This window comes from Plectropomus leopardus, chromosome 14 (assembly GCF_026936395.1).
Source record: "Plectropomus leopardus strain MGB_pleo_1.0 chromosome 14, ASM2693639v1, whole genome shotgun sequence".
In the NCBI taxonomy this organism is placed as follows: Eukaryota; Metazoa; Chordata; class Actinopteri; order Perciformes; family Serranidae; genus Plectropomus; species Plectropomus leopardus.
The window spans coordinates 20,381,631-20,398,733 of NC_142189.1; the positions used below are offsets into that span (position 1 = coordinate 20,381,631).

General features: G+C 40.2%; 1 protein-coding gene across 1 annotated transcript; it reads left to right on the top strand.

The window, feature by feature from the left end:
- The first annotated feature begins 626 nt into the window (after positions 1-626).
- Positions 627-16,285, top strand: lin52 (lin-52 DREAM MuvB core complex component). Its single transcript, XM_042501106.2, has 6 exons — positions 627-737; positions 3,466-3,540; positions 3,637-3,674; positions 3,808-3,874; positions 4,234-4,317; positions 15,868-16,285. The coding sequence occupies exons 1-6, from the start codon at positions 719-721 to the stop codon at positions 15,921-15,923; spliced, it is 339 nt and encodes a 112-aa protein (XP_042357040.1). The 5' UTR covers positions 627-718; the 3' UTR covers positions 15,924-16,285.
- Positions 16,286-17,103: the final 818 nt, after the last annotated feature.

Here is a 17,103-nt window from a genome sequence, read left to right on the forward strand (position 1 = left end):
TTGTTTATTTGCATGTGAATTATTTGTTATTTATGGTACTGTTCTCTACTAAAGCTGGAGGCGCAGAGACACAAAAGATGAACACATTATCATTTAATTGTTTGGGGTTTTTTTTAAATTTTATTTAACACAAGAAAAATATACAGAAAAAAGTTAGAACGTAGCTGTAGAACAGATATGATAGAGTTAGGCAACAATTGTGTGAACACACTAGCCTACTTTATGTCATTTTCAATAAAACCGACAAGAAGTGTGAATTTCCTGCTAAATATTTCTAAAACTCTAACTCTATTTTCATTTTTTTAAATAGTGAATTTATGTATTCACCATAGAAAACAATTAATTTTATAGTTTTAAACAGGAAAGTAGAGAAATTAAATTGCAATAGATAGCATGACATGCAGCCACATAGACTGCAAATATACTACTACTAATAAATAAAAACACGTGCAGTCGTATTAACTTATACATATATTCAAGAGGCAGTAATGCTGTGAATGTTGTTGGAACTGATCCCAGCTAAAAAAAAAGAAAAGAAAAAACTCATTAAAATACAAATTCTTTTCATATCTTTTTCTTCACGTTGATGCTGGATTGTGCACTGTGGTAATAAAACAGTGTGCCGCCTGGTGGCGTGTTGGTGAAGTTCACCGGTACGCGTCAACTCTGTAAACGGCTGCTGTGATTGGCTGTCGTTGATCACGTGTTTATTCTGAAGATGGCGTCTCCAAATGGAGGTAAATTCTAATTCCTTACCCTGCTATGCTGTGTATAAAATGTAAATTTGACGCGTTTACGGACATTAAATCGTTAGCGACTCCTATGCCGTCTTACACGAACGCCCGGAGACGACAGAGCACACATGTTAGCGCTGTATTTGTACTGTTTGTGGGTGTTTTCTTCGGCTGGCTAAAGCCTTCACTAGCCCTGTGTTGTGTCTGACCAGCACACAGTCAGCTTCAGCCCAACGGCCAGTTTGACCCACAGACATTAAACTGTGGCTGCTGTTAGCTGTAAACATAGCTAGCCTCAGAAGTTTGCTGCTTTGACACAATCGGGCTAAATCACCTCTGTGGGTAAAACATTGTTTTGTTGTTTAACACTATCGTGACTTGTGGGTTTTACTCGCGATAACGTTTCGATTTTTTACGTTTTCTCTTGCTCTTAACGTTGTTGTTGTTACAGCACACTTTACGTTACATCCCTGCTACATCTTTTTGTACGTTTCTACGGAAAAACACTCTTATAGTTTACAGTACACTCATTGTGTATGTGTCGTTAGTAGTAGGGGTCGAGGGATAGTAGTTTTTCAGGGCTGATACCGATTATTTGTGATTACCGATAACTGATGTTTGGAACCGATATGCATTTACATAAAAAGTCCTTCTGTCAATATGTAGAATATAACAAACTACAACACAAAACTTAGTTTAATTGCTTTGTTTAATCAAAACTGAAACATTCAAGGTCATATTCAGCGAGCTCCCAGTAACAACTTTTGTAAAGTCAAGTGGAAATTTAAATTTAAAAAATGAATAAATAATAACAGCTCTCTGAGGTTTTACACAGTAAAGGTTCCTCCCATGCTGAATCTTTCTCTTTGCACTTTTTAATTAGTACATTTTATCGGTCATTATAATGAAAGGCTGATACAGGTAATCGGCAAAATGCCGAGTATCTTCGCCAGTAATTTGCGAGGCTGATAATGTGTCAAACCCTAATCTTGTAGTGCAAAGTAATTAAGTACACTTATTCCATTTATTATATATTAATAGGGTAATTGTGACTTAAAGGTACAATAATTCTTTATAACCCTGTCTTAACTGTAAAATTATTGGTGCAATGACTCATATTCCTCCTGCTCTTGAATGTCTGTTTAACATATGTTCCTTATATTTCCAATTCTTATGTCTACTTATCACGAGAGGTCCCACGATATGATATTATCATGATACTTCCGTCTGGATGCAGTATTTTTGCATACTAAACACTTTGCAGTGTGCTTAGTATTGCAAAAACATGTAGATATATTGTGATACATTACCTTTTCCCACTGCAAATTGTGTCCACAAAGGAGAACGTCTTTTAACATCAGTTTTATCTACTAGATAACATTATTTAGTTCATTCATTTCAATTATTTTATTTCAGCAAAATGTATCTAGTGGACAGAAAAAGCAACTGATTATATTACTTGTAGTCTACCAAAAGTTTGATTTTTGTGCAGTATAAATAATTCATATTTTAAAAACAACAATACTTGGCATCCATGTATTGATACAATATTGCTACGCAAAATAACCTGATACCATAAGGTATTAGTATTTTCCCCCACTCCTACTACTTATATATATATTGTGTTGTACATTGTAGCATTATACACATATTTTCATATTTCTAACTTAACATGCTAGTTTATATATTGCATTGTAGTATAAGGTGCTTATTTTTGCATTTTTACACACTTTCTATACTCAGCAAATTATACATATTTATGCTGTTAAACATTTAACATGCTTGTGTTAACATTGTGGCATATTGCACGACTTATTTTTACTTACTTCTTATTCATACTTTTATAATTTTCTACACTTTACATTAGAGCAACAGTAACAAACCAAAATTTCCCCTTGGAGATGAACAAAGTATTTCAGCTTCTGATTCTGTAGTACAAAATTGAGGTACCTTCACTTTACTTGAGTATGTCCATTTAATGCTGCTTGCTACTCTGAATTATGACATTTTGGAAGCAGTAATTATACATTTTACTCAACTAATTTACATTTATTTGATAGCTTTAGTTACTTGTTACTCTGCAGACTTTGATAAAAAAAAATTAATTCACTAATATTTTATATTGCATTGTTATAGATTAAGAGACCCAGCAGTATAGAAATTATAGTCATCCTCACCTTTGCCAGCTACAACATTAAAAATGGTGAACACATTAATGAACTGTTAATTATAATCCAGAAATATGTGAACCTGAAATGGGCCAATATTTACTTTTATGTTTTGTTTTGTAACTTACAGTAATGCAAAACATGTATTACGTATCGAATTGATGTAAGTTTTGTTTGGATCTCTTATAGCTTATCTTCGAGACTACATTAAAAACATTTAAGCATACAAAAATCCACAACAAAGTATGTTTAGAATTTCATTTTGTATGCAGTATTCATGAAATTTATTTCACGCAAACATTGTAAAGACAAAGATGGTCCTATTTGCAATATTTGCTTAACCCTAATGACATTAATTTACATTTTATCTCAATTCTTCAAGTTTTGTTAAAATGCTTATGTGCAACAAATGTGAATACTACCACACTACTACAAGACACTTTAGGAACTTCCTGAAATTCTGCCTTTTTATTATTTCCACATATGCATTGTATGTATTTTCCATGGATTTTTTTTTTGTTTATTTGTTTGTTTTTAAGTAAGTACATTTTTTATTGTGACAGGTGACGATTTTGAGAGCTCTTTGCTGAGTTTGGAGAAGTTGGACAGAGCGTCACCGGACCTGTGGCCAGAGCAGTGTAAGTTTACATTTTCCCTGATCTGGTGTAATGGGTCACTATGGAATTATGTTTTATGTTGCTATAATCTTGATTATCCTGTAATCTCTCACACAGTACCCGGAGTTGCAGAATTTGCTGCATCTTGTAAAAATGTGAGTTAGATTCACAGTGGCTCGCTTTGATTTACAAACTAGATAATTAAATAGGCCTGACATATTATGATATATAGGCCTTATGTGTAAATCTTGTCGTTGGCTGAGACCTTTGTTGTGTCTTATATCACAGCCCATCACTAATTCGCCCCCCAAATGGATGGCTGAACTAGAGAGTGAGGACATTGAAATGTTGAAAGGTAATGTGCAAAACTGTAGAAATGTCATTGTTTTGTAACATTTCGTGGGTATAAGTAGTTTTAACGCATACTCTCGTCATTTTTTCCATTGCATAACTTAAGTTTAGTAGTAAATGAGTTACTCATGAGAATATGTGAAGTAAAAGGGAAGCTATAATAAACTTGAATTTCAGCCTACACCTTTTTATACTATATTTTTGTTTTTCCTTTTAATTTCATGCCTTGGCATTATTTATTCTTCATTAAGTGAATGCCTTTCAGAAAATTGTTAACAAGGACCAAAATAAGTTACCACGACAACTAATGGGATAAAATTTTGTCGAAATATAGTAACACCTTCACTATGGGTCCTTCTGTAGAACTGGGAAGTCTGACCACAGCCAACCTGATGGAGAAGGTCAAAGGACTTCAGAACCTCGCTTACCAGCTGGGATTAGAGGAGTGTAAGTACATGAACAACACAAACATTTAAAAATTGCCTTTATTATTTATTTGATACCTTTTATGATTAAAAAACAAAGTGACAAGTATGCAAATGCACAGATAACAGCTTCAGGCTACTCACATGTTACCACCAGATGGCGCTCATAGCCTTTCAGTATCTTAACCAGTGCACAGCATCCTTTTGTACTTTCACTTTCAAACCCCAAACAGGTTGAGTTCCCATCGACTGGTGTGATTTTTATCCAAATACAGAATGGATAATGCTGAAATTAGGACTTCACCGTTTAGAATCAACTCTCCCTTCGTGTCAAACAGCGGACATAAAGTGACTTTGAGGTCTTAAAGTATTGGATTCAGGTCAATCTTGTTAAATTGGAAAAGGTAAGAAACGAGGGCATGCCCACAAGAGCCCATACAACAAGTGCTCAAGCATTTGATTGATGCAAAATCTAGTTTTTAATCCATTCACTGCTGCCTCCATTGTTATAATCCGTGTGGATTAGAGAGATGTAGCTAAGTGCTGCAGGAGAAAAATGGGTATTTATTTTTCTAGTGAAAAAGCACACAAGCAGTGAAGAGTGTTATAGCCCCCTCCCCTTTTAATGGGATGGAAAATCTAAATAAATGTACATTGTTGTTTTTTGTTTGTTTTTTCCAAGTCGGTTACATTCAGCCAACATGCGTGATGTACATAGGGCCAAAGTGATGTGATGTTGACAGTTCTGTCACTGCAGCGTTCATGTAATGGCTTGCGATGAGAGCACTGCTTTCTAAAAATCCATAAAGACAGCCTCCACTTATAAGTCCAATCATGCCAAAAATAATTTGAATAAACCTTAAATGAAATTTTAGAGATGCAAAAGGTGAAACTCTTTAATTATCTAAAGAGATCATCACATTGAGTTGACTCCAGACTGACTGAGATGTTTTCGGCAATGGCATAAAGCACAAATATCTGGACCTGGTGGAGTAGGTGTTTAAAGGTGTGTCTCTGCATTGTGTTGTGTCTAATGAAGAGCGTGAAGCTCAATACGTCAACTTGTAGTCATTTAATTAGATAATTATGGGAGCCTAGTTTGGTGTGCGGACTCTGTTTTTCCGTCTTGCGTAGCACCAGCTTTTTTTTATCTTCTGGATGTGCGTGCTTTTACAAACTTTTAATAATGCACAAATATCCAAATAGACATACTGCAGGGAGCACAAAGAACAGCTTCATATGAACAGGCTTTAGATTGTGTAGCATGGCTCGTATCTACATAGACCACAAGACGTCATTTAGTTGTAAAAGTGTCTAATCTCCCCGACAACCCCAAACTCCAGAGGCATGTAATCTGGCTGGTATAAAGATGTTAGCTGTCACAGGTGCAGGCCTGCAGACTTTGCAATCATGTCATGTACCTCGGGATGACGGGACACAATGATGGTTATTATTGGTGTCGGAGCAGCCCTGTAATGGGTGCCTGTTTAATGCTCTCTGGTTTAATTTTCTCCTTTTCCCGGCTGTCAGGGGAGGCCTTGTAAATCTCAGCTACTTTTTCATCATGTTTGTGCACTCTTCAGTACCCGTAAACGAGACTCCGCAGAGGCGCGGCGGAGCGAGGGCAGGGGGGACAGGATTTACTGCCCCTCCCCCTTCAACATGTGGACCATTAAAGAGGAAGCTGGTTAATGGGCAGAGCACAATCAAGCAGTGAAAATTCCCCGCTGCAGTGAGAGAGGAGACCTGGACCAAACATTATTACAAGAGCATCACTCCCCCCTGTGCCTAGAATACACCTAAGCAGGACTAGTGCTGGTTTCTTGCCATTTGTACATGTGCACACACTGTTGTAAACTCATGTTTGTACATGTGTATTAACATGGGTGTGAAGGGGGGATGTAGCACACCCTTAATCCGCCACCAGCACCCCCAACAATGGCTGCGTGACGCTGGCCCAGTCTGATCCCAAAGGGGTAGACGCGTGCCTCTTCCCCAGGCCGCAGCTGTTACTCCACCCCGTGATGAATGCCCCTGTCGTGAGCCGCTGAGCGCGAGCATCAAACCCCAAGTCTCTGGGGAAAGCTGAGGACTCTGATAAGTGCTGTTATTGGAGGTAATTGAAAGCTGAGTGCTCCTTTGGGATGCACTGGAGGACCTGTGCTGCTGCGCACCAAACTGCTCTGCTGGAGTTGGTGATGGTGCTCTATCACACTTGTGGGCTCAAGGCTGCTAAGTACTATTTAACACTTATCCATCTAGGATGTGCTGTTAATTTGGACACGTTTCCACTGTAGACTCTGCTCCTTAGTTTGGATTTTCCTCTTGCCGAAACCAAATTAGAACCACTTGCAGAAACTTTTCAAAATTTGACCGACAAGCAACAAGCTGAGTAACATTTTTGAGTGAATACCTCAACTCTGACAATGTGATTTGCTTATAGGAGATAGTTTCACATAGTCCATGGGCCGACTCCCATAATGGCACTTTGTAGAAATTGTAGAAAAGTGTGACACTGAGATTCATGAGAGTTCAAGTGAACTGTGTCTTTAGCTGTTTTTGGACGGAGGAAGTTCTAAAAATCCTCCTTTTTATTTTGTGTACACAGCAAGAACTAGGAACAATCTTAGATCTTAGAAAGCCGTTTTGAGCGACTTTTTTCACTCTTATTTCAGAGAAGGTACTCATGAGTGACATTAGAGGACAGCGATTGGTTAAACACATGAGCAAAAGCAGCACTGGGAAAAAATAATTGAAAAAAGCAAACTGTTAGCTGTGTAAATAACAGGCGACATAGAACGAATACAAGAGATATAACGAGAAAAAAAAGAATACGGACAAATGGAATGACAGTGAAGTCCAGGCTTTACTAATAGGGAAATACAACATGATTTTAATTTTTTTTAGGTCAAAATGCTCTCAGTGGTTCAGAACAAGGTGCAGGTGCTGGTTCCATGTTGCTGTAAAAGGGCTATCAGGGAGTCCCCAGAACTGATTGGTCTAATGCCTTTTGACAGACTAACAGCAGGGGTTAAATAAAAGCTGAAAATGTACCCTTTAAAATGAAAACAAACACTTTAGAGAGAAAAACAGAATAGTTAAACCTAAAATCAAATTCTTTAAATCTTGTCTGGACCATGGACTAAATTATAGATCTTTGTAGTTTTTTTTCACTCAGATATAAAAAATCAAACACAGTAGAAACTACAGGGGCACTCAGAGAGCTCAGGCCGCCACCAAGGCCAAATGCCCCATCTCGCAATGTTGAAAAATAATTAATTTATCCGCCGTGTGATTCGGATCCACTCCAAAATTTAATGGGTTCTTGGTCCTTGGCCCACGCTACACCCTTCCACTGAGTTTTATGAAAATCAGGCCAATGATATTTCTGTAATCCTGCTGACTAACAGACAAACTAAACTGGAAGCATTACCTCCTTGGCAGAGACAAAAAATGTGTTAATTAACTTCTCAGGCCAGGAAAAGACAACACGCAGGTGTTATCACCATATCGCAGCGACCGAAAACTTTGATATTCAGGTAAAAACAGCGTCAGTCAGTGTATTCTGGACGTAGGACCACCTGTTGTCTCATATAGCACCTCTCTGCCGTGACGCCGCCCTGCGTAGACCCAGGCTGACCCCTGTTGCGTCTGCGTGTGTGAAGGTGAGGCTGAAGGTCGCCCTGCCCTGACAGCTCCTAATGGGCCCACATTCACCACCGCCTCCTCCTCCTCACCCTCAGGATCAATCTCCGGCCTATTAGGAGCATGCCGCTGCTGAATATGATTGCATTCACTGGGCCCCACTGGTGCTAATGTGCCTCCATCAATCCATCAAGGCGGGCTGACCGCGGGGCGGGCGGTTATGAAGTGCCTGAGCTGACAGCCGCTGAATGAGGAACAGGGGATGCCTCCCCGCCGCCACTACCCTTCTTCCTCCTCCTCACCTCCACTTCACTGCTGTGCTCGTCCCTAAACCTCTATGTTGTGTGCGCGCGTGGGCTCGTAGTTGCGATGAATGGCAGCATTGTGATGCGTCTCTTTGAAGGTGACACCTTCGCTGTAAGGAAAGCGAAAGAGGCATCGAGACTCTGTTTTTATCGTCTTCATATTCAGTTACCGTGTTCCTTGTGTAGTTACCTCTCTCAAATTGGCTCCCATAGAAATACCTTTTTAATTATTGGGCGTGCTGTTTCGTAGTAGTGCTGCTAGTAGCGATGGCCCATTGTTGAAAAATCTTTCGCACTTCACACACATTTTGCAACAGGATGACACAAATATCTCTTTCCTCTGTGTAGCAGGTTGCAGCTGTATCTGATAGAGCCTGTCCATATCTCAGGCAGGATCAGTGTCGGAGCTGTGTGAAAGCAGAGGCAGGCAGAGCTTAACACACACACTCACACACACCGCTCCTCAGTTCTGCCTGCCTGCCGCCTCCCTGAGCAGATCGGAAATGACACCTCATTTCCATAAAGGCATTAGGAATTCATTGGATTTTCTTTCCCAGCTAATCATAGTGAGGGTGTAAAACCTTTTAGGCTTTTTAATGAATGATTTTTGACTGATTGCCTATTAATAAGGACACCTCTTGAACAGGCATAGGCTGGGGCAGGGGTTGGGAGGTGCAGATGTGTTTGTTTTGGTGTGTGTGAGTGTGTGTGTGTGTGTGTGTGTGTGTGTGTCAGCCAGGCGAAAATGCATTGGAGAAGGAGGAGGAGAGGAGGGGTGGGCCCTCTCGGTTGGGACATAAAGAGGAACCAGTGGCTCCCCTGGGAAATCACAGCTCGTGTCTGCATCTTAAATATCCCTGTGAAGTATCAATAAGTGGGTAATTGGATTTGGAACACAAACATGAGCGTCAGGTGTATGTGTTGCGAGACGGGGGGGGATGCTTGGGGGAGGGTGTGCGTCGGCTGAATGTGTGCGCCTCCAAGTGTTTCTTTGCTCGTGTGTTTGTGTGTGTCATCTCCTCTGTGTCTCCCTCGTCCCCCGGGGAGGAGGGTGGTGAAAGAGGATGTTAAATCCATTAAATAAAGCTTACAGGCCGTAATAGCTGAGCAGCACTCGGAGATGGGCAGTGAGGGTCAGATAAGTCCTCTTAACTCTTAATGAAAGTGAATTGGGGCAGTCAGGGCCGGGGTCCAGGACTCCAGTTAACCCAGGTGGTCATCTGTCTTTGGAGCTAACAGGGGTCCAGCGGCTCACCGGGAGCGTGCCATCGAGAGAGGCAGCCAGGGGTGGGGGTTACGGGGGGGCGCAGCGATGATTACTCTCATTTTATACACAGGGGAGTCGTGGTGGGGGCTGGGAGTGGGCTGTGACAATGACACCCAGATCACTCACCGTAAACGAGGGGAAAGTAAGATGTTACACCACCGCGTTTCCTTTTGCATTTACATTTGAGCCACCTGGGACTCGCCCATTGGAAATGATTTGCCAGTGCAGATCAGAAAATTGCAGAAACATTTGGGTTGCACCACAGAACGTCCTACAGTGTGGACTTTGCTGTTTGATTTTGAGAAAAGGGCAACATTTTAAATAGCCTCAGGCCATATTTAGCTGTTTGCAGATATGGGTTAATCTCCATTGTTGCAATGTGCTTTAGCAGCTTTAATCAGGCCCAAAGCAGGCCAGAGGATTACTGGGCTGATGTGGTAGCTGGGGAGGGGGGAGTACAAGAGCGTCCATACAGGCCTCTCCACCAACATGTCCTCAGTCCTCATTGTGAAGATAACCTGGCTCTGTTTGTTTACATATTGTGTCTATTTATGGATGAAAATAATTTTAAATTTGTAGGTAATGTGATAAAGTGTCTAATATGGGTGTGTCTAATATTTTGTACACAGTCTACCCACAGTTTCTGAAATCCTTGGAAAAATCAAGGTCATGTAAGTTTTTTAAAACAGACGTAAATAGACTTGGGTCATTGAAAGTGCTTCAATTGATATGTTTCACGTAAGAATAGACATTGAAGTTCCTTCGATATTTTTACCAGACACGATAATGTTGCAAGGGCTGGTATTTTTTTTCATCTGGTGAATCTATGTGTGTGTCATCATGGCGAAATGTGAACCTGGTGACACCTATCGTAGAGGAAATTACCACTGAAGCTGTTTTTAGTATTTTGAAAGGTGTTAATATAACTGTCAGTCTGTCCGTTGACAGATTTTGTCGGGGCATTAACATCACAACCATGCAAGATAGTCACAAAATTTTACAGGTAGTTCAAGTGAAGGCCAAGTTCAAGGCGGCGTGGTTTGGGTAAGAGGACTGGAAGTAGGGGGATAGAAATTAGGGAAGGGATCTGTGCCGCTGGGCAAGATTTGCTTGAAATTGTGAATTGCTTTATTGTGGCTGGAGGGATCCCACCACAAGATGGGCTCTAGTTTTAACCTAATGTCAGTGAATGGGCTCTTTTTAGTTTTGTCTGTGAGTTTCTCAAAAGCATGCTAGTTCTAATTATGAAAATGATCAGTGTTGTAACAATAAATAACCTCGATCTGTATCTCAAGCTGTGCTGTGTTGGCTCGTTTAATTTGATAGGGCCTAAAAATCCTTGAAATGTCCTTGTAGTTGATGTTTTAGAAGGTGTGTGAACTGTACAGTATAATGTGGTTGTGTTTACTAAACTATCATGGTCGACTCTGATGGAATCTCGGACCTGTTCGGGCTGAATGATAATTATATAGCAACAAATCAACAGGGCAGGGAGATGGCCTGCAGGATCCATAAGGTGTCATTTAGTATGGATGGCAGCGGTAACAAGATGCTGATTAACTTAGTGCAAAATTAGTAATTGACCTTTCTAATCAACTAAACAAATCTCTAAGTCCCACTAATCAGTATTGATCTACCCTGTTGTATGACAAAACCTGTGTGTGTATGTGTGTGTGTGTGTGTGTGTGTGTGTGTGTGTGTGTGTGTGTAGGTGACTGTGTAAGGATGTGGGTTGGTGTTGGCTTTCCAACTTTTAAATAATTTTGTCAACTGTGGTAAAAAAAAAATAACTTCTTTATAAATAATTTAGTAAAATAACTTGTAGAAAGTTGGGGTTTTTTTAAATGCGAGTGCAGCAAAGTTGAAATTTTAATTCAGATGAACTATTGTTATGTTTTGTACACGGAAATTTCCAAGAAAACCCCATTTGGACATTTTTACTACCTGTTAATGTCGGGCTGTTTCAGGACAGACATTCTGACATGCTGAATTACGTTTAGCTGCTTGGGTCTCAGGGTACTGATGGTGCATGCTGACTCACTGTCACATTTGTCAAGTTTCCATTCAAATCAAGCACAAATTATAATGAATAATCAGTAACAATAATCCAGAGGATCAGCAAGGTAGAATGAATGCATGGTACTATCTGGGGATAAGTATGAGTACTCCAGTACCCTTTTGGAGTACTTGTTCAATGTAAAGGGTTATCGCCAACCAACTTCCCACATGTGCACGACTTTTTTTTTTTTTTTTTAACTAAAATGTGACCTCCTACAGCACCTCCTTGTCCGTCTGTCACTCTCTCTTTGTTTGTCATTAGACAACTGCTGTGGGAGTGTGAGCTCCACAGCAGGGACAGTTTGCACACGCGTGCACACACAGACACACACACACACACACACAGAGTGACAGGGCTGTTAGCATCACCAGGCTAACATCACCTGGTTATTAACTGGGCAGAGTTAAGCTGTTTGGTGTCTGTGTGAGTTTGTTTGGGTTTGTAAATGGCACAGTGTCAGATGACTTGTGCTAACCAGGCAGGTGATAAACTGACTGGGAGGAAAGCGTCTCTGGATTCTGGAGCTGGTCTGTCAGTGGTGATGGCAGCAAAAGAGAGTTTTCTGTTTTTTCTCATGGTAACTTAAATTATTAAATTATTTAAATTTATTAATTTAATGGTTTAATAGGCAAAGTGAAGCCTAGTTATGCATTAAGTGAATTTTAGATATAATTTGTTTTCTGTTGTTGGCCAGTTAACATTCTGATTCTTCCCTCAGAGAATGTGGGAAACATGATGTTTGTTTCATATATTTATCTGAGAAAGGTGACAGTCTCCTCATCACTCCACACAGATCTGATGTTTTTGAATGTCGCATTTTTCGTGTCTTCAATGACGTGAAAGTTTCAGTGGAGATTTCAGTCACATGGTTCATGAACGTTATGATTCATATGCTAAATCTGTTTCCGTTTAACTCTGTTGCATCTAGTTCTTATTGATAAATTTCTCATCTCAGCTAAATGTAGATTTTTTTGTGACATTTTAACTTTTGAATTTTTGCCATTTTCACTTTTTTTTTTTTAAAGTCCAAATTGAAAAAAGTATGATAAGAATAGGTGGAAACCTAAAATTGGCTTACTGAGACACTTGAGTAGAACAGAGCCGTAGTTGGTGCTATAAGTAACACCTGTGCTTTTCTTATTGTGATCCCGGTGTATCTTGTGTTGTATTCTTCCCCACCTTTCATATTCTGTAATAACTTGCTGAACACTTTTCCCCTAATTCCTTTTTATAAGAAGAGAGCCACACATCATAAATTGAGCACTGATTTATGTTTAATGGGGTCTTTAATGTGATGATATCAATGATATTTCTTTCTGAGTGAGGGGAGGCTGAACTGAACCTTAATTAATAAGACGCTCAGTGGGGCGAGGGGTCTCAGGAGGAGTGGCACAGCCATCCTTGATCTGTTTTACAGTTTGGGCTCATCCGGAGATGGAGAAAAGTGATAACGTGAGAGAGAGAGAGAGAGACGCATGACACCTTAAAAATCAAAAATACCCTTTACCGTTCCTGGTATAACTGCTCCTAATAAGAAAGTGACATCAGCGCACCTGCGACTTATGGGTCATCCCAATGTAATTGCTTTCCCTCGCCTAATTTTGATGGCTTCATTTCAATCTCAAGCACCCTATGCATGTCCAGGGGTCCCCTGATGACTTTGTTTAGGGCGATTTGAAGAGACAGCAAAGTGCAAAATGAATCCATCCCATTCCAATTAGCATCATCTTTAACCTAATGAGGGACACCTCAAGGTGACGTGGCCCCCACGCCCAGATGCACCATTATCATTCCACACTGGGCAACTCATCTAAATTACTAACTGGCTTTTTCATTAGCAGCCGTGGGTGGGGGAGGCAGGGCCCTTCACACCAGTACACAGGCACGCAGCAGACAGCCGAGATCCTGATCATATTCTTCTTACAGGCGTCATGAAGGTGGATGACTTTCTGCTAAATGTCCATTTGAAATCAGTCCTCTGTCTTCTGCTCTGTAGTCTAATATTCGTGTGATGTACAAGGTCAGTTAGAAACTAAATAGAGTCGCTGATGTGATCTTTGCAGTTCATAAAAACAGCCGAGAGCCTGATCCTCCTCTTATCTTTAACAGAGTAATTACTGTACCTGGATGGTGCATCTCCAGGATTGATAATGATGCTGCAGTAAAGTCTCTGCAGTCTCCATAGTGACATGAGGGTTTGTCTGTGGCAGAAAAGCCTCAGCAATGATTGCTCTCCTGGTGAAGACCAGTTTTACAAAGGGCCTTCAGCAGGGACAATTCTGTTCAAGGACTCCCTGTGGCTCAGAGTTAACATCCTTGTGCAAAACCGAGTTCACTGGATCCCACCTAGACATCCCGGTGTGTAGGGCCTTAAACAATTTTAACAAAGTGTTTTAGTTGCATCACAGATGTCGCTGGGACTCTACAGGGTGTGGGAAAATAAGTCGAGGTGGGAAATGTTTGCACTCAGAACCATAATGTCAATGATCTAACAGAAAAAATCATTTGAAAAAAAGGTATCTAAGGCATTTTATTGTAATGCAAAATCCAAGAAGATATTTAGTCTTATCTCATGTCGGTACAGAGTCAACTATATTTCCAGACTCCAACTAAATCTTCAAGAATCAGCTCCTTTTTTTTCTTCCACTTCAACAAGGGTGTTTTTAAGCCTCCACGCCGGCAGTGGCCGAGGCATAATATTTTCGGGTTGTCCAGCCGGCACATTCTTTTGAACGCGATATCTCAAGAAAGACTTGAGGGAATTTCTTTAAATTTCACAAAAAAACATTGAATAGACTCAAGGATGAACTCATTAGATTTTGGTCATCAAAGGTCAAGGTCACAGTGACCTTGCATTCGTCTCATCTTTGTGAAAGTGATTATAAAGAACACCTTAAGGGAATTTCTTCAAATTTGATACAAATATTAACTTGGACTCAACAATGAGCTGATTAGACTTTGGTGTTCAAAGGTTAAGGTCGCTGTGACCTTGCGTCCGTCTCATTTTCGTGAACACAGTATCTGAAGATGCCTTTGAGAGTTTCCTTAACTTTGCCACAAACATCCAGTTGGACTCGAGAATGAACTGATTCGAATCTGGCGGTCGAAGTTCAAAGGTCATGGTCATGGTGACCTCACAAAACACGTTTTTGGCCGTAACTCAAGAATTTATATGCAAATAATGACAAAATTTCATGCACATTTCTACAAGGATAAAATGATAAAGTGATGATATTTTATTTCCAAATGGTCAAAGGTGAACTGTGACAACATAATGTTCTGCACAAATCATTGGCCATTATTAAAAATCATACCTTAGGAACAGAAGTGAAGACATTTGGTCTCTGCAGGGGGAGCTGTGTGTGAAGGATCAATGTTTTAGAATTTGTAGCTTCTCTGCAGCACCATTTCAAGCATTTTCAAGTGTCATGGCTACATATGAGTCTGGACAGAAATGGACCAAAACTGCAATTTGACTCGTTCAAGGAGGAATGCAACTATGAGGCTACTATTAGTTTTTGTTTTGCTATGTTTTGTTAAGTTTGAAGGATTACAATCATCCAGATTTTCTTTTAAATGCAACAATTAGGCTTCCTAAAAGTTTGAAAAATAAACACAGAAATGTGAGCATAATATGTGTAGCAGGATTTCCTATCAAATTAAACATGTAATGACCCTTCAGATTGATCTTCCAGTCCCTTTGGTTTGGAAACCACCGGCCCAAATGGGTAATAAGCATATTTCATGATGAATGTTTCACTTTTCCCGTTAATGTGGTTCTCTTATTCTCATTTTGCTAGTCAGTTGCCACTTATTTTATACATGGCCATATTCCATAATCACTCGTTGAGGTTAATAGAGACATTTTTCTTCTATTCTCACTCATCTTGCATCCACACGAACACACTCTTTCATGCATGCGTACCTCTGAGTACTTGTACTTCACTACATTGAGACAGCAATCAGGCAAATCACAAGACTCCTTGCTAGCTCCGCTTTCCATTTTATGTGTTTTCCATGTCCTGAATGAACAGATGTTTGTATAAATTACCTCCCTGTGTGACACTGCAGATATTAAATACATGCTTTGCATTACTAAACAACAGATCTGAGGCGGTTAGAGCTGCAGGCAAATGTTGTGGAAGACTGACTGATTTTACCAACTTGTGAAGGATTGTTGGCAGGGTGGAAAACAAGTTAGAGCCTTGGTCTCTCACAAGCATAATACTGAAAAATAAAATCTTAACCTGTATAGTGGCATATCTTGAATATGTGATGTGTCTTCTTGTTTTCCAGCCAGAGAAATGACCAGGGGGAAGTTTCTGAACATCTTGGAGAGGCCCAAGAAATGACGTGTTTTTTTGGCTTTGGCAAACAACAAGAAATGCAGGACTGCAACTGAAAATGATCTATGCTCTGAACATGTTCAGACATTCACAAGAAAGTTCAAAGACTCTGCACTCAAAGTGTTAATTGGAGCAGAAAGCTCCCTCTCACAGGTGAGGTCTTTTCTCAGTGCACCTGTTGTCCTCCTAGATAGATGCCTTTACATTTACGGATTCTTTAAAATGATTTATTACTTCTTGCTGAATTCCTCAGTCGCTTGTAGAACTGCCCTGATTAAATGTTCCCTATTTATTCTTATTTCTATTTTAAACATGATTTACATTTTTTGCAATTTGTGAAGTTGTATAATAAAGTTTTAAAATGAAAAGATGATATCCTTTTACTTAAAATCCCCTTGAATTATCAAGTTTGCAGCCAAAGCAACTAACTTTTTTTTTTTTAAAAAAGACAGTTAACTTTTAATTAGGGCACTAACTTCATGCCTCTGCCACTCCACAAAGTGCAGCACCTCTCCGGCTGTGGACATGTCAGGAGCTCCGACGTGAGAGTGCTTTCCCGGCTACCAGGCCATGTTTTCCATTTAATGAGCATTGGAAGCAGGGTCTCCTACACAAAACATTGCGTAAAAATAATATTGCTCATTGTCATCGCCTTTAATGAGAGCTGACATAATTACTAGGACCATTTCTTTTCTAATTAGCACACTTCAGCATTGTTGGAGCTAGCGGCCGGGCAAAAAGGGAATCAGACAGGCATGCCGAATGGGAAACAAAAAGAAGTCCATCCGCCATAATTAGGTAAGACAATGCCTCGGACTGTTCTCGGCTGGAGATGTCGCTGGGGCTCTGGCCGCTCACTCCCAACAAGTTACACTTCTCCCCAGGCCGCTAATAAGCCCCTAATCGTCTTTCCGATTCACACGGACAGAGGCCGCCATTGCCTCAGTGGCTTCACCCCCTGCGTCTCACGCGGACCCTGGCTCACCCCTCCTAAAAATATGGATTATTTAAACAGTTCAGCAGGTTTCAGAGAGAGTGACTTCAGTTTGTGGAGCTTTGAACACACTATGGTCTGGTAGCAGGGGCAGTTAATTTTAGCTGTGTCCAAATAGGCTACTGTAATTTGTCTTTCTTCCTTTCTTTCTTTTTTTTTTACGAAGTCTGATCCAAATATAAACACTACTAC